Source organism: Psammomys obesus, unplaced genomic scaffold, assembly GCF_907164565.1.
Source record: "Psammomys obesus unplaced genomic scaffold, mPsaObe1.curated_primary_1811, whole genome shotgun sequence".
Taxonomy (NCBI): Eukaryota; Metazoa; Chordata; class Mammalia; order Rodentia; family Muridae; genus Psammomys; species Psammomys obesus.
Window position 1 is genome coordinate 3,491,851 of NW_026594184.1, and position 19,451 is coordinate 3,511,301.

General features: G+C 40.4%; 1 protein-coding gene across 1 annotated transcript in view; it reads right to left on the reverse strand.

Annotated features, from left to right (window-relative positions):
• Positions 1 to 232: 232 nt before the first annotated feature.
• Hs6st2 (heparan sulfate 6-O-sulfotransferase 2) overlaps positions 233 to 19,451 on the reverse strand; it is a 125,404-nt gene continuing 106,185 nt past the window's right edge. Inside the window, exon 4 of the mRNA XM_055618064.1 lies at positions 233 to 3,318. Coding sequence (XP_055474039.1) covers positions 2,433 to 3,318 — 886 coding nt within the window. The 3' untranslated portion in view covers positions 233 to 2,432. The remainder of the gene's footprint in view (positions 3,319 to 19,451) is intronic.

Here is a 19,451-nt window from a genome sequence, read left to right on the forward strand (position 1 = left end):
ATTTCACAGACAATTTTGTTTTATTCAAATCGTGGCCTCCAAAGAGGAATCACCCAAATTAAGGCTGTTTCAGAATGAGGAATTAGAATGGACCATCTCATTTTCATACTTAGCTGTCAAGTGTAAAGAAAAACACTGTCTTAGGAAAGATTCCAGTTCTGGTTTGTTTATGATGTCACAGGGTCTAGTGGCTGTAAACCTTGAAATCATGAAATTACTCACAGGCTGCAATTGAAACTTTATTTCACATCTATTGTTAAATTACACAAAATCAGTGAATGGTTTGTAAAGCTACACCACTGAACAGATGTTTACAGTTTGAAATCGTGGGATTTACATGATGATGACAAAAACGTATATTTATAACATTCTCTATATACAGTAATCAGTAGAGACAGAGAAAATGCACTTAATCTCTGCAAACCATGCACACCACAGCAATAACACATTTTTTTTTCTGTAACTAGCTTTCGCACTGGTTCAGACTCTGTCCTGCTTTCCAACACTGTCAGTTTTAAGAGCAAACATTTTCAATTACAAATAAAGAGACTGAAATGCCATAGTGATCTACAGAATACTTCAAGAACACAACATACACCAAATAGGTTCGTTCTAAAACACTGACTTCAAGATGTGCTTTTCAAAATTCCTTCCAGTTTTTTGTTGCGTTTTTTTTAGATACCATAATTCTCAACACTGCAATGCTACAAAACAAAACCTGTAAATACTGTTACAGAACTCAGAGTCAAGAAAATCCCTTTCGAGCCAGACACTCAACTCCGTGTCTAACTTGTGACCATATTGTTACAGATGAAACAAGGACAAGTGATGAAATATTTGACTCTATAATCACATTTCCAAGAATGTCCCTTTTAAAAACATAAATACCACTTCTAGTCACCTTGTTTGATTGACACCAAGGGATTAATACAAGTTTTATAGAAGAAGTGTAGCAACAACCACTAAGTGGACACAGCCAAGCAGAATGATGTTTAATAATACAGTGGGTACATACTTCTTCCTCTGTTTACTTTGTAGTAAACAAAATACTATTTATTACAGACTTAGACTACCAAACTATTCTCCTCAACTTGTATGTCCCCGACACTTAGGTTCACAGCAGAACTTTCTTCACTTTCGATCTTTCATAAACAAAAACCTGGCAGAGATGTTAACCTCAAGTATCAAGAGGCAGCTTTTGGCGTTACTGAGCAACTCTGGATGTCTTAATGCTTACTCTACCATGGTCTTTGAGGGAAAAAAATTGCTCTTATTATTGTGTACAAATCTGTCAATACAAAAAAGGAACCATGGGCCAGAAATAGTCAGTCACACTGGAAACATTACAATAAACAAAATAATTAACAGTTCACATTCAGGTTCAATTCAATCTGATCAAGAATAATAACTTCAGCAATATTTAAAGACGTTATCCTGTTTGAGAGTTCTTGTTACGGACCTCACTACACGGACATTGATAAGATAAGTCTATAGAAAGTCCTGACTTTAATCCAGGATTAAATAACAAAAGAGATTCAGCAACACACAATTTAGCTAATGAAGAAAAATTCTATACATGGATTCATTTGGAATGAGCACAACTCAGAGAAGCCTTAAAGTGAATGAAAAGCAGCGCCAAAAAGATTGAAATTGTTGAAATTACAGTGCCCCGAAACCATCTGGAAACTGGATCTTTCCATTGGTATTCCATTTGGAAAGAAAATGCTTTGTTAATATGAGATATACCCTGTTTAAAACCTTTTAATCAGCAGAAGGTAGAAAATTTTAAAATTTTAAACATCTGTTAAATTACAAGACATGAATCCTGATCTATTTGAAAAGCCATTATTTTTACATAAACCCACCTACATGTAAGTGAGAAACGGTTTACTTTCTACACTTTGGCAAAATTTATCACCAGTTGTTTTGCTGTTTAGACTCCTTGTTAAAATAAGAATGAAATTAAAGGTTTTTGAGCATCTCTTAGTCTGCTCATGTTTTTACTTATGCTTCCCTGGGGGTGGGGGTTTTTCTTTCAAGATTGGGTTTTAACAGAGTATCCGGAATCATTTAAAGTCTGTTTCTTAAAGTTTAAATGGCCACATTTCATGTTTTCTTTGTGTCTCCATACCTAATTTAAGAACTTCTTAAAATATCTAAACTGCAGTTTCTGGTGAGTCTGGTTTGGCTCTTGGATTTCAGAAATAGTTCATCCCCAAAAAAGACAATTTAATTACACACTGAGATTTGTTTTACCCACACACAGTGTAACACTGAATCAAAAGGCAACTGTAAAGGCAACATCTATATTTGTTTTGAACTTCCAAAATAAGGGGAAGCAGGATGTGTTTGGACATTTTCATCTCGTAATATACACGCCATCTTTTTGGTGGTGCTTTGGGAAGCAGTGTGCACAAGCTTTACGGAGCCAGTTAGCGCCATGTCTCTACACTGCCTATGTAGTCATTGGTGCCATTGCTGGTGCTGCTATCCCTCTGCTCCTGGCCCAAGCTCTGCTTCTGACTTCCCTGGTTCTCCTTCTGGCTCAAATTAGGCTTTGAACTCCGAGTCAGATTCTGACTCAGGTTCTGAGTCAGGTTCTGATTTGGGTTGGGATTTGGATTCTGACTCAGATTCTGACCTGGACTCTGGCCCTGGCCCTGACTCTGACTCTGGAAATGGGTCTGAAGAAACCTTCCCTTCAGAAACTTGCGTTGCTCCTGACGCTTCCGCCTGGCATCCTGATGCTCTTTCTGCCTCATGAACTGATACCTTTGCAGAAAGAGGTCTTTCGCATAGCTGTACAACTCCATATCCAGAAAATTCAGCCCCTCAATACGCTTTTGGATCTCCTCATTGATCTCTACACTAGAGGCCCTAGTGGTATTATATTGGGTAAACGGCGAAATAAAGTTCATGTTGAAGGTCTTCTCAAACAGGTACTGGGTCTTACGCTGAAACTCGGTGAGGCCAAAGAACGCCATATGCTTCAGATTGGATTTAGCACTTTCCAGAAGGACCTTGTTTCTTTGCTTTTCCGGCATGACAGAGAGGTTGTAGCAGCCCACCAGAGTCAGGTCAGACAGCATTCGTACTTGGCGGTTGTTGGCCAGATTATAGGGGCAGTCCATGAACTCTTTGAGAGGGCATCCAGACCAGTCATCACCAGTGTAGCAGCTGGGCAATTCTTCAGAGGTTGGGGGTCTTCCATCACAGACGTGCAGGGATGCTTTCCATGTGGCTCCTCTTTGGACGTGCCTCCATTCGCTCAAGTACCGGGACACTGGGTCTCTGAGGATGGTGATGTAATGGAAGTTCCTATGGACAAAGCATAAAGGCCCAGTCAGAAGTGTGACTGACATAACTGCAGTCAGGAAAGTATGTTGCAGATGTGCTCATGGTCACTAAGAAAAGCAACAGAAGAACGATGGGGATCTGATGATGGTATTTGTCCTATGAACTATGTTGCAGTCCTCTCTTTATACCCAGCTAGTGTGACCAGATATCTAACTTTTTAAAATCCAATTTCCTGACAGTACATCCACAGCAGGCATTAAAAAAATAAAACCTTCTGGATAAGAGCCTTGTCATGTTTTGCCCTCCTTTGTTTTCTTCCCAATGATGCTATTGGTCCAGTAAGCAACCATTTTATTTCATACTCTAAACCCTTAAACTTTTATTAAACAATAACAAAATGGATACTCAGTTGAAGCAAATAACTAATGGAGGTGAAATGGAGTTGATAAAGGAACTAAAAGTCTAGTGTTTGTTATGAGAGATGTACAAGCATTTTTTCCCCAATAACCTTGTCTAATCTGGAAATGTTATTTAAAAAAAGAAAATCACATCAAAACTATTTGACATGATACTCTCCATTCTGGTTATTGCCAAAATATCATGGCTCATCTGTTAGAGAAATGGAATGTAAAGACAAGCTGAGCATCTGAGGGCTTCCAGGAATATACACAGTGGTTAGTCAGACTAAAATAGGCATATAGCTGCCAAATCTACCTTTCTTTTGCTCTTTGCTTACACAGTACCATTCCCAGGATAGGAAAGTTAACTCTGTTGGTTCCAAAATATCCTTTTTCTTTATTCAGTGAACAGACAATAAAATATAAGAACTGCGGAAGCTTTGCTGGATGGCTATCTCTCCTTTTGAGTTGCAAATAGATAAGGCTCTCTGCAGAACAGCAGATGAGCAGACATTCAAACTTACTGGCTGACACACTCAAACACATACATAGTACATATATACGTATGCCCCACACTGCAGACACATCAAGGTCTATGTGGTTAGGCATAATCACATAATCAAACAGACAAATTCCCCCTGTAATTGTGCTTTTTTTGTGAGACATGAATTGCCATTCACATACAGTAGACAAAAGATGAGATCATTGGAAGGGTATATTTGTGGTAGGAAAACAAGAATAAATACTGAGTATTCATATTTCTCAGGGAATGGCTTGCAACTTTTCTGATTTCGTCATTCCTATCTGAAGAAATTGTGGAGGTTCTCTGAGAAGGAACCAGAAGAGACTTTCTCAACCTCCTGATCTATTGAATATTCAACAAGGAAAGGCTCCTCCCGACTCAGACTCAGCCTTCAGGAACCTTCTTGAACCTCAGAGTTTCCTACCTTCTATCCTCTGTGTCTCTGTCATGTGGTATGTGTGGTGCTTCATCTCACTTAGAAGATGATACTTCCTTCAAGTTCAGTTCAAGTGGAAAGCTAAGCCTACTGCTTAGTGATGGCATTCCATCTTGCCCTGTGTTACCATAGCACTTCCATACTAAGTCTAAAACTGTTGTCAGAGTGAATTATAGTTGTTCATTTATATCTCCACTTAAACTGTTTTCTATAACACAGGCTCTGCCCTGTGTTTCCAGAACTGTTGTGCCTACAATTCCAGCTTGGCAGTTTTTCTTTGTGCATGGTTCAAAACAGAATCTTAAAGTCCTTTAACTGCTTATTTAAGGAACTGTTCCACATAAGAGAGGAAGTACAAGGCTAAGGACATGCCTCACCACAGAAAAACTCTTGATCATATGACAAATACTTTATGAATATCACAGGAAGGTTTTCTTTTTAAAAAATAACCTTATACATTTTCATGGATAAAAAACTATCATTGGGCACAGAATCTTGGAGTAGGAATGAAGAGTGGTTCAAGAGTGTCTTCATTCATCTCTCTGAACTGTTTCTAGAATAAAACCTTGCTGATAACACTAAAATGTATTTCTAAAAAGACCCATTACTAGTGAGTAGAGTTTTCATTTCTCAGCATCCTTTAGGAATTCAGATAACCATTGTATCCATGGAATCTTTCTACCTACTCCTAGTTTTGCTTTTCATTAATTTCTTTGTTCACTCACAACATATTTGTGGAGTCTTTATGCAAATCACAAGGCAAGATTTTAGTAGCAATTAGCCTAATTGTTAGGAAAAAATATTTAATCCAGTAACAAATTTGAATTAATGTTTTAGCTAGTTTTTGCAGGCATGCATTGTCACCTTCATGCATAGCTAAAACAGCCCTCTTTCCCTAATTTGCTCTAAAGTATCTACAGTGACACCTTCTGGCAAGTCTTAGAGTGCACCACAGTGCAAGTTTTTGGCTTTCCCTCCCCCAGACTTAGATCAGATAGAGCCAACCACCAAGATGAATGTCTGAATCATTGTTGTATGAGCACTACTCACACATGAAAAGAATAGTCACTTGTAATAAACTTCTGAAACAAATATCACCTGTATGAAATGAGAACATGGACAGTGAAAGCAGTCTCAATTTCCATACTGTAGTATTATTATTGCTACACACACACACACACACACACACCTCCTCCTTTGATACAGCTAAAACTAGAGATTATGTTAATAGAACACACTTCCAGGGAAAATAGTCTCAAGGACCTAGATGGACTCAATCTGATGCTGCTGAAAATATGACCCAATGGTGCAAAGGAAGATGTTTGATAGACTGGTTTGCAGTTTTCATTGGCCTCTGAAGTGACCTTGTGTGCTGGAGGTAGGAAAACAAGTAAACATAATATATTGTGGTCCAGGACGAGGGCTCAGTTGGTAAAAGTGCTTGCTTTGCAAATGTGAGGACCCGAGTTCAGAACCCTGGAATCTAGAATTATTAAGGCAGAAACAGGTGGAACCATGGCATTCACTGGACAGACAGATTAGTCTGTCAGTGGACACTGGAGATGCAGATAGAGCCATGATACAGGAAGCTGAGAGACCGGTGGTCAACAGACAGGCTAGAAAACAGGAGCAAGAACAGAACGTAAGAACAGCATGTCGATAACAACTTTAGCTCATGTAGAAGAAGAATGAGACAAAGAAAGAAGAAGAGACAGAAGGGCATAAAAAAGGGCACAGAGGCAAAAAAGCTGCCCAATTGATGGGAAAACAGTGTGCAGATGAGGAGAGTAGCAGGAACTGGAGAGGGAGGGGTGGTCAGGCCCTGGTTGGAACAGGATTTAGGTGCTGTAACAAGGAATTCTTATACATCTGTCACAAAGTTGCTGACAAAAATAAATGGGGAGGGAGAGTGAGCGTAAGTTAAAGGTGCTTCCTAGGTTTCTGGAGGATAACTTTGGGAACGTGAAATAGAATTGATGGGACATTTGAGTTAGGCATCTGAAGGCAGCATTTATGGCCCCAAAATGTCTTGTTATGCTGTGTCTTTTTCCTCTGTTCTTTAAACTACTTCAATGTCCCTTACCACTCCATTGTTTATCTCTGTATATATCCCAGTTTATTGGAATATGGCCTCTGTGCATGATCTGATAAATGTTAAGATGGGCCAGCAATCCTCATCTTGACACCATATCTTTTCCTGTGCTCTCAGATCATGATTAAGATAGAAGCCATGCCAAATCTCTGACATAGCAAACAAAACTGTTCTATTTTTCACATATATATAATTTTTACATTTATTTACTTATTCGTCTTTCTATCTCCATGTATGTGCACATGTGCGTGGCACCTGTGTAAAAGTCAAAGGACAATTTGCAGGAAGAAGTTCTTTCCTTTTACCATCTGAGGTCTAGAGATCAAACTTAGGTCATTGGACTCGGCAGTAAGTGCCTTTACACACTGAGCCATCCTGCTGGCCCTACAATAGAAATAGAAGGTTGTCAGCCTTGGGCTGCCTTGTGCCACAAGAGGCACCATGGTAATATGGGTGCACAGAATGATCAGGCATTCTGTTAACTCAGGAAACTGATGAAGAGTTTTGAAAGCCAGTCATCCTGGATTGATGTAGATTGCTTGTGACCTTGCTTAATTTCTTTCTTTTGAAGGAGGCCCAAGCCTCTGAAAATTCATCTGGATTCTGATTATATCCCCTAGTATCTTCAGCACACTTTCTTCTTGTTGGAAATATCTGCATCTAGGTACTGATTAAAATAGAACAAGATGTTGCTGGTCTGTGGTATTTGCTAGAAATCCCCCCTCAGATAGATATAAACCCAACTGGTACTATGAAACAGACTGGCTTAATTTTCAAAACGCAAGACAGGCTCATCCCCAGGAAAATCATAAACAGTGGGTTTCACTCAGTAATAATTGGACAGTATTGTCTTGCGACCAAACATGTCATTTAATTAAAATGAACAGGTTTTGCATTGTGAAATTGGAGTCATGACTCTCCATCAGTTTGCTGGGTTAATAGAATGCCTGATTCTCATTCAGCGCACCTGTATGCCCATGGTGCTTTTAGTAGCACAAGGCAGCTGCTCTCCAGGTGGTCTTGGATTAATAAAATCTTCCCTTGTTTCTTGCTTGTAGTTTTTGAGATAAGTGCGGAATGTGCTTGGAATGCAATATACTGAGATAAATAAGAAGGACTTGCCAAAAAAAAAGAGCTCCAGCTTTGCTCCTGTCCTTCCTAAAGAATACAACATCTAGAGTTAGGGAGGGATTGCCTGGAATTTGTTCCTTTGCCCTAAAAGTACAATGTGCTTCAATCATTTGTACGAGACACATTGTCTTTCAGATATAAAACCCAGAGGTTAATTTGGTGGCCTTCTACTGTGGCCTAAGTAAGGTATGCATACTTAATATTTTCTGAGACAGAATCTCACTAAGAGGCTCAAGCTGGTCTGAAACTCACTATATGATCCAGACTGGTCTGTAACTCATGATCCTCCTGCTTTAGCCTCCTCAGTAGCTGGATTTCAGGCATGCACCAACACCACACCTGGCTCTGGCATGCACATTTACAACTGTGCACATCAGGTAGATTTCTTGGGCCATGAAAGACCACAGTGGATCTTGGCTGCTTTTGATCTTTGCTGCCAGTCTGTGATGGCAAGTTCACTTCCCATAACTTGTTTATGTTATGTTTAAGATTATGTTCTATCTTGTTGGGCTCAATACTGTGAGCTTCATATATGAAATGTCCTGTCAATGATATGAAATTATGGAGACAATAGGATGAAAAAAAAATCTATGTAAGCAAGAAACTCACAGCTAATCCACGACTCCTGTCTCAGGAATTATTTCTATCTAATCAATTCCCCACGTCCTGCTGACCCTGAATTTTAGTAGGTCTCTCAAATCCAACTTTGGTGCTACTTCCCAGATGGCAGGCCCTTGTTGCTTCTCTACTGGATCACTGCTACAGTAGTGTCGGGCCACTTTTATGCATCCAGCGCCATGCTACTTCCACAGCCTCGCAAGAAATACATCTGACCTGTCATTCTGAAGCAAGTCCTCTCAACAATGCTCCCTAAAAGATATCATAAAAACTCAGGTCTTCTGCATTAGACATAGCCACTTAAAGCCCAGTTTTCTATTTGTACAGTCCAATGAGAATACCTTTCACTGTGCTAACTTGCGGATATCGACAATTAAAAAAAAATAATGTTTGGCAGGTACAACTGAAAGGAGCAGTTAGAATTGGTTTTTTTTTTTTTTCAATGGGTTGACTCAAGAATATTGCTAAGCATTCTACAAGGCCTAGCACCCTAAGACAAAGAATCATCCATCCCTCAAATGGCAACCGTTGAGAAATTCTGTTCTGTACTTTACGCTCCAAGGATATAAAAATACTTTTCATTGTTCAAGTTTATCACAGTCAATGACTCTACAAGGCCCTTGCCTTTCTATATAGTGCACACACTCTTTCAAATGGCATCTATTTATCCTTCATAAATCACATAGAGAAAAACTTCAAAACTCTACTCAAAGGTTTTCTCCTCCATGAAATCTTTCTGGACAAAATAAGCTCACCGTCTCTACCCTGGTTGCTCTGGGCAGCTCCTACTGGAACATTCACTACAATATGCTGTGATTGTCTAGTGATTTTTCTGCCTCCCCCTTTGGACTATGAGCTCTAACAAAGTAAAGAATATGTATTTTTAATCAATATAAGCTCCTAGCATAATGTTTGAAATAAAGTAAGTGGTTAATTGAAAGAGTATTGAATGAAGGCAGCCAAAGGAGCAAAGCTTGGGGATGGGCTGGAGAGATTGGGAGAGGGGTTGCTAACAAGAAAATGTGCATCTTATTCTTTGATAATGAAAATCCACTAGATGTCACTATTTAGTAGCAGATAGACCATTTTGTACGGGTGGTGGAGCATTTACGATCTGGTTATATTCAGCAGCTGTACCTGATTTCTTATGCAGTACGACACTTTAAAAGGAAGTTGGGAAGATCACAGATATTAAAAAAAAATAAGTGAGTAAAAAGCAAGAACCATGCTTTTCTCCTTGTCTTACTATTTACTTATTCTGCATTAAGAACCTGAGTTGTAAGTCACAGAAGCTTGGATTTGTCACAGCAAGACGAAACGGCTGCAGCAGCAAATCATTTGAAGCAGTGACCCCTGAGAGACACAAGGCCTTACCCAGAAGCCACAAGTTGCTGATGGTCCCTGAGAATGGAGATCACATTTATCTGACCCCTAAAGAACTCCCTAACCCCAATTAAGAACAGTCTGGTTGTTGAAAATGGACACTTCCTCATTACAGGCCCATAGCTAAGAGTGCTTTGTGCCTGTCACTTACACATTAAGAAATGGAGACTCTGAGAGGAACAACATGACTCAAGGTCATGCCTCAAGCTATTTTTTCCCATTTCAGTTCTGAGACAAAACCCCAGGTCTTCCAGCTCTGAGAAGAGGTGAGAGAAGTGTTTCCAAACATGAGAACCTAACACGAACACCATCATCCTATAACACAGTGGTTCTCAACCTTCCTAAAGCTGCGACCCTTAATACAGTTTCTTAAGTTGTGGTGACCCCCAACCATACAATTAGTTCCTTGCTACTTCATAACGGTAATTTTGTTACTGTTATGAATCATAATGTAGATACCTGATAGGTAAGAAATCTGGTATGTGACCCGCTATAAAAAGGTCATTCGGCCCCCAAAGGAGTCAAGACCCACAGGCTGAGAAGCATTGCATTGCTCTAGGCACTTTTGAGTTGTCCACCATTCCAAAACATGCATCTCAGTATTAGTGAGATTAGTTTCTCTTGGAAACTAATTTTCAAGGATTTCTCTTGGAAATTCTGCCACATTCTTACACAATGGAGCCAGAGAATGTCTGGCCTAGGTGTGTTGTCAGCAATCAGAAGTCTTTCCAATCAAGTCAAGCCCGAAGAGAAAGAAAAGCCAAGCTTCTTCTGGTACTGATTGGAAATAAGAGGATGCTCCTTTATGTTAGGGACAATCCGGGAACCATTCCCTGAACAAAGTTCTGAGCATCAAGCTGGAAATGTTGACTTTTCTTTGAGGCCACTGGTTCACAAAAGGCTATCATAAGATTTTTCTACACAACTCGTAGAGGAAATAAATAGCAAAGCCATTTTTTTTTAAGTGGAAGAAGGCCAGCAAACTCATAGCAGTTAAGGTCATAGGAGTGATCAATAAAAAGCTAATTTAAGAAAGGAAACAGTTTCTTAACTCAAATCAATAGGAGCAAAATTTTATTATACCTTTTAGCTTACCTCTGAATTTTTTTTTCCTGAAAGTTCAGTCTTTACACACCTTCCCTTGGTTTTGGAGTAATGAAGAATGATAGAAAAACATGAATTGGTAGTTGGTGGCCCTAAGTAAACTCAGCAGACAGTAGGGGGTATACATGTGGTTGGGTCATTAATGCTGAAAGTCTGGTTTCCATCCTCAGTTAAAAAGGTCTGGAGTAAGTGCTATGATCCTCTCCGTGCACGTAAATAGCACCGTCCAAGCAAGGAGGGTGACTTTCAGCTCAAACAACATTAATATGTGAGCCTAGGCCGAAAAGTACAGTAAATTGAATTAAAAGCAAACATGCCTCTAATGGGACCAGATCCCTTCAGCCCTGAAGATGCTGTTTGAATTGATTTTCTTGTGTGGCTCATTTATTAGCAGTCCCCAAAGAGGAGTTCCATAAACGCTGTGATCAGCAGCGGCAGCAGCCTCCTTAAAGAAGAGTGGAGCTTAGCAAGGGTACTACTTTGAAGCAGGTGGACACTCATTCAGATGTTGTAGTTTTGGTACATTTGCCACAACAGTCCTGTGGCTTAGGAGTCAAGCTTTATTTAGTGAAAAGTGTGAGGTATCACATTTGCAGATAGTGAGCTACACAGAGCATTGATACCTGTGATTTCATTTCATTGTCTTTCCATCACCAGAAGTCCTAAATAATGTGGACACTGAACCAGTACTCTTTCAAGTTAATATGCTGGGCTCATCATTTGGTTTGGTTCATCCAGGAAGTCAAGTGGGACTGGACCGATTCTTAGGGATTCATAGACCCCCTAGGTGATCAAAACTCACTATGCTCACTCAAAGGAGCATCTACTGAACAGAAAAGTGTCCTGGAAGAGGTTGAAGATCTCATTCCCACTAAATAAGTTTTGTTGTTTTTGTCAAAGATGGAACTCATGTATTATTATGGTCCAAGAAGAATAAAATGCAGCCTAGGCATGCATTGTACTATACTGTCTAGATGGATGGAGCATACTATATGACACTTAGACAACAACAAATACTCTTAAGGACAGGTGTCTCAGTATGTTTCCTAGTCTTGAAGAAACATGAGGCTGTATTCTTCTTTTCTTGGAGAGGTTTTAACTGTTCTTCACACCTCACCCAAGAGAATATTTCTCTGTGTATGAAGTAACATCTTAACAAATTGGTCTCCCACCTCTGGTTAATTAGCAGTGGGCCTATTTGTATGTGATATGGGGAATGTCAACAGAGCAAAAGGCCCTTCATTAAAACAGAAGCATGTCTTTTGGTGACATCTTTTACAGAGCAGACAAATGATTCAATTTTTTTTTCCTTTATGGAAAAGAAAGACTGCTACTATGTCTGAATTCAAATTCAAGATGGAGTTTTTCATATAGGGGGCATATTTTTTTTTCCAAAAAAGTCATTTCCCTCTTTCCCAAAGCCCTGTAGGTTTCAAAATACATAAATCTAAAAGGTTTTGAAAACAATGAGGAAAGTGAGTTGTTTTTTTTTTTTTAACAAGATGTGAAATTCCAAACTTAATGACCCGTGCTCACCAGTCTTTACCCAGAATCCACTCAATTGCTTGGCATCATGAGGAGCTTTGCGGCTTGCACCACTCCCCCACTGCCTCTCTTTTTGCGTTCTAAAATGATGTTGTGAGTTTTGGTTCATTAATACCCAAGTGTTTTTGACGCAGAGGGAACTTTTAGAGAAAACCCCTTTCAGTGTGTACATGAGGTAGATGTGGCGGTAGTGGTGGGGTGGGGAAGGCATGAGGGATAGAATCTCTCTAATTTGCATGCAGACTAGTTGGTCATTGATTAACAAACTCAGGCTGCTACCTAACTTGCCTTCCAGAAACCCCTTCCTACCCACACGGTATTTCTCAGGGTTCTGAGTCTTCTTATTTTTATGTGACATTCCATGCCAACCTGCCACACACTGAGGGTGGGCATCTAAGGCCAGTGAGAAGAAGTAGATATCTTCCTTCATCCAATGCTAAAATGAGTAGTTGGGAGTAAGGAGAAGAAATCTCATACCCACGGCATTAGAAGCAAGCAAGGAAGCTTCTAAAGAGCCTCTGTGCAGTTACTATCATTTATGTCTTGCTCTTCCGATGCTGACCTGGAAATCCACTGTGTCTGTCCTATCTTTTGATTGACCAACACGATCACTATAAACTGGAACATGCTCTGGGTTTCAGTAGGAAGTAATATAACTAGTAACCTAAGTGATATCTGATTCAGGAACTTTCACATCTATGGAGGGAAGAGAGTGTCCTTTGACCTTTGTAGCTGAGGGGCTTAAGAGTTATATTATTGCTGCTGGTGTTGCTATGTGGATAAGCATGGTTCAAGTCAGCCAAATGGTTCAAGTCAGCCAGCCTTCAAAATTATGCAGCCAGATGCTGATTATCTGGTAGATCTATAGAAGCTCTGAGCCCAAACACTTCAGTTGCCATAGGCCAGGAACAAAATCAACCTTCTGTGGGTCAGGACACATGAAATAGGAGGCAATTGGTTATGACAGGGTTTTAAATTACTGGGGCTAACCCTGTGGTTTTGTACTTCCCCTATAAAACCTTAGGAATGGGAACTAAGCCTTTCAGAACTATAAGGGCTTGGGGTTGGAGTATAGCTGGTGACCATTCTAGCTCAAGCTTTTCATCCCACAAATTCAGAAATGGATAGTCTGTTCTCAAATCTCCTCCAGACTGTGAGAAATGCACACAGACTCACCTTTTTAGAGACCTCCACAAAGGCACAGAATCACATGTTAAGTTGTTAATAAATATTATTTAGGCCAATTTGAAGCTGGCTTCAGCCCATCCCACTCATTTACCCATGGTCTGCTATAGAGATACCATGTTTGTTTTCAGAAATCATTAGAGGAAACCTCGTCAGGAAACATGCCTGCTCTCAGCATTGTGCTGTTTTCCAGAACAGCACAAGGAGAAGTTTCTCCTAAATGAAGACCGTGCCTTGGGTTGATTTTTTTTTTTTTTAATGAGCTCCAATATTGTTTTAAGGTGCTGAGAAAAACAAATGAAGTGCAAACTTTAGCTCTAGTTGGGAGACACAGGCCTTCTTAACTACTTCAACTGGAAAGAATTGGAACCATTCAGGACCTCAAGGGCTGGAGGGGTCATACAGGTGATTCCCCTGGAAAGAGTTTCCTTTAGTCATTCCAGCTGCCAAAGGCATACCTCCTGAAGAACATGGCTGCAGCACATGTGTGTGCAAATCCGTATTAGCATGATAGCCTCATTAGTCTAGTCACACTGTCTTCATAGTGACAACACAGAGAAATGAACTCACCAGTCTGCCATCTAACTTTATTACCTAACAATCCAACAGCAAGTTGGAGTGAGTGCAGGAGAGTAGAGGGACTGAACACATCAAGCTACTGCCTTGGCAGAAGTTGTTATCTTTAAAGTTAGGTTAATGTGAGGGCTATACATTCTGTGTGTTACAGATCTATCTATCATGCAGAGAAAAGATCTTGGACAGCCATGTTTTCCTTTGTAGATACAAAAGGGGACCTTCTCCATAATTGGTGGTGCAGTACTGAGAAGTCAAACACCGAATGCCCTCATTGTCACTTTCCAATGCGCAATATGCTCCTGCAGGTAGCAATTCAACATCACACTGAAATGTCTGGAATCCCAGAGAAAGGCATTTCAGGACCAAAACATTTCAGATGGAGTCAATTTATAGTGCATGGAATCTAACACCAATGTATAATGTAAAATGTAAGTCAGGGTTTCATTTTGTTTGGCGAATATGTAAACATCCCACAATTTTTGACAGAGTAGAAGTTGAAAAAATGGCAAGTTATAAACACCATCTTGCGTAAAGCAGAGCCTTACTTTGTAGAAAAATCAGGGCCGTACTATTTGTCATGCTGTGGAGAAGTTCTTAGAGGGGAATGGCTGGAATGTTCCACACGCCAGTCTATGTGCACTCAGCTGAGAAGAGTGAAAGCTGTCTTGCATGGACAATTATCCACTTGCTTCAACGCAGAAGTCAGCCACAGGTGTAGAGGAAAAATCTGTATTTTGCTCAGATCCTCTTACAGGCTACCTGCTTACATTTGAGCAAGAATGACACACACCAAGACTCTAAGGACTTGCCTGTCTGTGGCAGGCTCACAATCCAAAGCCAAGTCTCCAACTCCTTGCTCAGGTCTAAATTTTTTTTTAATTTTAAATTATTTGTTATTATAGTTTACTACTACTGCCACAGTCGCTGCTGCTGCTACTCCTACCACTACCATTACCACCACTGCTACAGCTATTTAAATATCATGATCATGTGACTAGCAAACAGAAATCAGCTTTGCACAAAGGCAGCTCTATTTCTTTTCACTGACTGATCTCACAGCCATAAAAAAAAAAATGGGCTCACAGGCAATGCTTACTTCGAGTGAGTTCTCAACTTAAGGCAAATACTAGAGGGGAAACCCATCCTTGGGTTTTCCATTCAATACTGACACTGAACTTGTGCCAATGGGAAGAAGCTGCATTCACTGATGGGATATATGTTTCAATTACATGGCAGGGCTTCCCTTCTCATGTTATCTTTCTTATTAGATGTGAGGTTCATTCTCAGAGATGGTAACTGTGAGAGTGGATTGAAGGCCATGGATGATTGTTCTGGATGACACCCTCCTGCCCATATTGGCAGTACAGAAAAGTTGTCTGAACAGTATTCTTTGGCATAGTAAACAGTAATGCCAGAAGAATTCCTTTCTCCTGTTTTGTCTCACAAACTATAGACTTGTCCTAATGAGCCTTAAAAGCCACATAATTTGTCACCTCTCCCATCTCTTAGTACAGGGTCAGACATCTTACAAGAGATCATCCTTGAGGGATAGTTTACAAACTAGCTACCATGAAATCTTGAAATTTCCTAGGATGTTCCTTTTAGCCTTCTCCTTCCTGCTCTATAGCAGTTCCCTGTTCCACTCATCAGAACTCATGGGCTCTGACCTCACACCAGAGAAGCCCTACTCTTTCACCACCATCCTGCCTCTAGTTACAGTCTTCTATCTTCTGGCCCCAATGTTGGGCCCTCCCACAGTAGTAGACAATGTAACAATCAAAATGCCACCTGAGAGGGTGGCAGAGGCTGTTTCTTTCCCAGTTCTCGCTGAGGCCTGAAATACTCTGCCCTTATTTGCTGTGTCTTCTTGTCCTATACTGTCAGAAGGTCTAGTTGTGCAGACAAGGTGACATTTGCCATCCCTTGTCCCAGGTCTTCAGATTAGTGAGCCTTCCTGCCTGGTATCCTCTCTGTCTCTCTGCCACCCTCTCCTTTTGTTTTTGCATAAATTATTCAAAACCTCAAGTCTCAGAGATGGAAATGCATTAACAATACATTTGACCATCCCACCACCTCTATAACAGCACCAGAAAATTTTTGAGAGAAGGAAGCATCCCTAAGGGCAATATCAGGTCCTCTTCACGTATTGCAGAAAGTTCAGGGAGCAATAGGCAGAGTAGCATGGGACAGAGGCTTTCCCGAAGCCACGGACTGGTTACTGTCTACAGAGAAAGGCTGCTTCAATAGTCATCATCAATAGGCCTTTTCCTTTCTGCTCAAAGAAAGCAAAGGAATTTGAAATGAGGCCATTTGGTGACAGTTTGATCAAACTTTTCCCCCTCCTTTTCAGAATCATGAATCAGTCATGAACACAGTAAGTTAAAGCAAGATTTGATTTCCCCAGGGCTATTTTTGAAGTTCTGTTGTTCCCCCTTCCCACCTCCTTCCATTTAACATTCATGAGTCAAGGTGTGGGGAGAAAACATCGACCTTCACCTTCAAAGTGGAAAGAATGTACTGACAGTTGATATATGGGCAGGTAAGCTGTGGAAAGGCTGGTGTTACCGCATACCAAGCTGTGTTTGGATGATGAGGGCGTTACGCTGCAGTGCCCAACTAGAAACCTGGCTATTTCTTGGTTCATTTTCAAGGATTAAAGTGCTATTGCTCCGTATCTTTCTAAAGGTATCACACCCTCTTTCTCCTTTTGTCCTAAAAGAGATCTTTTAACACACCAAGCATATTTGCTTTCATTCTCACTAGATCCTCATAGCATGCCTGTAAAATAGACAGGTCTTTTTCACAAACTCAGGAATTAGTGTACAGAAAGGTGAAAGGTCACATACCTAGTAAGTGATCAAGTTGCATATATCTTAAACCCATGTCTAGACATCCAGACGCATTTTGCTTATCCAGTGCCACTTTGCTTATTTTTAGAATGAAAGGAATTTTGTGTGATGTCATATGGAGCATTCTGCAACTCTTCACAGCACAAGAAACCAAAGCGAGCTTTGTGGGGTGGTATGATTTCAAGGGTGCTAAGGAATAGAGTCCCTCCATCTCATAGTAACCAGAAGTCCATAATGCAAAATTTATGCCCTTTGTTTAAGTATTCGCCATGTGTGTGTGGTATCTCTGTGTGTTTTGTTGGGAATGACAGAATAAAAAGTGGAGAATTATAAGTTTTTAAGACATCATTTACTTAGAGGGGCAACTGCAGGACCTTCAAGACAGCCATCCTATGAGCTTACAATCAGATTCCATATTGAGGGGAAAAGGTTAGGATGGAAAAGGAGATATACAAGCCATGCATATTACAGAGCATCAAATTCAGAGGAAAATATAGGAAGCTAAGAAGGAATAGAGAACCTGCAAGAACTACACTAGGGCTGAGACCCTGTCCATAATCTGTGGTTTAAAATACACATGATATGCAGAAGGGAGATATGGAGACCAGCAAGAGTGAGAAAGAAGAAATAGGGATAAATAAGAGCAAGGTACAACAATAAATTTTGTGTACTACGTATGAAAGTAATAATAAATCACAGACATGTGAAATTGGAACTACAAAAGGGAAAGCCCAAGGTTTTGCAAGGAAAATGAGCAGGCTGAATTTTGGTGAAATAATGCCCGTGACTTTGATCACTAAGGTATTGGTCCGGTTTTGCCTTCTTTCTCAGCACTGCTCCCCTGACTACAGAACCACACACATTAAGCAAACTGACCTCCTGCTACCTCACAGCAGCTGGCCACCAATGGTTCATGCTCTCTTCTCCAGTTACCACAGTCTGTTTTCTCTCTGCCCAAATAGCTTATAGGAAACCCACAGGAAATGTGTTTGAGAAGTGTGTATGAATGCCCCAAACCACACAAATATTTTTCCTTTAGAGTTAGGTGAAGCCACACATATGAAACCCATGAATACAAAGCACCAAGTGTACTGTCTTCATAAGGCTTCTTTCCTTCTGATACTCACAGCTCAAGCCACCATGCATTCCTATGAACCTCCAGAAAATGCTGTCTAGATATCCTTTAGAGCAGGTCACAGGTCACAACCTGTGGTTTGTGACCCCAAGGAGTCACATATCAGATATTTATTCACATTAAGATTTATTTTTTATTATTTTTAATTTATTTATTTCATGTATATGAGTGTTCTATCTGCATTTACACCCCAGAAGAGGGAATCAGTTCACATTATTGATGGTTGTAAACCACCATGTGGTTGCCGGGAATTGAACTCATGACCTTTGGAAGAGTAGATGGTGCTCTTAACCACTGAGCTATCTCTCCAGCAGTACGATTTATAACAGGAACAAAGTAACAGTTATTAAGTAGCAATGAAAATAACTGTATGGTTGCGGGTGACCACAACATGAGTTGCTGTATTAAAGGTTACAGCCTTAGGAGGGTTGAGAACCACTGCTATAGAGGATCTTGCTCATCAGACCTTGTAATCATGTCTGAGTCTTTTCTTCCCTACAAGGTCATAGGCATTTTATGACCAGAGCAAGTTCTCTTTCTCTGTCTCTTCCGTTTTCTTCCTATGGGCCTTGTGGGGCCAGGATCATGCAGGAAATCCAACCACTGGCAAATGCTTTGTATGTGAGAGTCTCTGGAGTTAGAACACCTTGGAAGCAAGTTCTAGAGTATATTACTTAATGTCTCTAGAGTGTGGCTCTGCTCCTCTGAAAGTATCTACTTCACAGAACTGTGATTCTTAAAAAGGACCAGCCTATGCAAACTGCTTAGCAAAGTGCAAGACACCTGGTACAGATTCCCCAGTCTCTCACTACCATATCAGTTTGCTATTAGTGAAATGCACAGTCCTACCAGGCTCCGTTTAGCCACAACCCAACAGAGTTGTTATTCTAGAAGCAAAGGGAATCACATTAGGAGGCCTTTGGGCAAACTCAGTTAAATGACCTGACTCCCACTATATTTACAGTGGCATTTGCTCCTCAAAATGTAAGGAAAGACAGGAACTGGTTTCAACTTGAATTTGATATTTTTTGTGGCCCACACACTGAATGCCACCAAAGCCTCCACTCCCCGAACAGCAGTTTGTGAAGATGGAATAGCGGTAGTTTTTCATTTTCCATAGTCCACTCACCCTTTCAAGAATCTCAATGCCTCATTGATTCATAATACAGTGCATAAAGA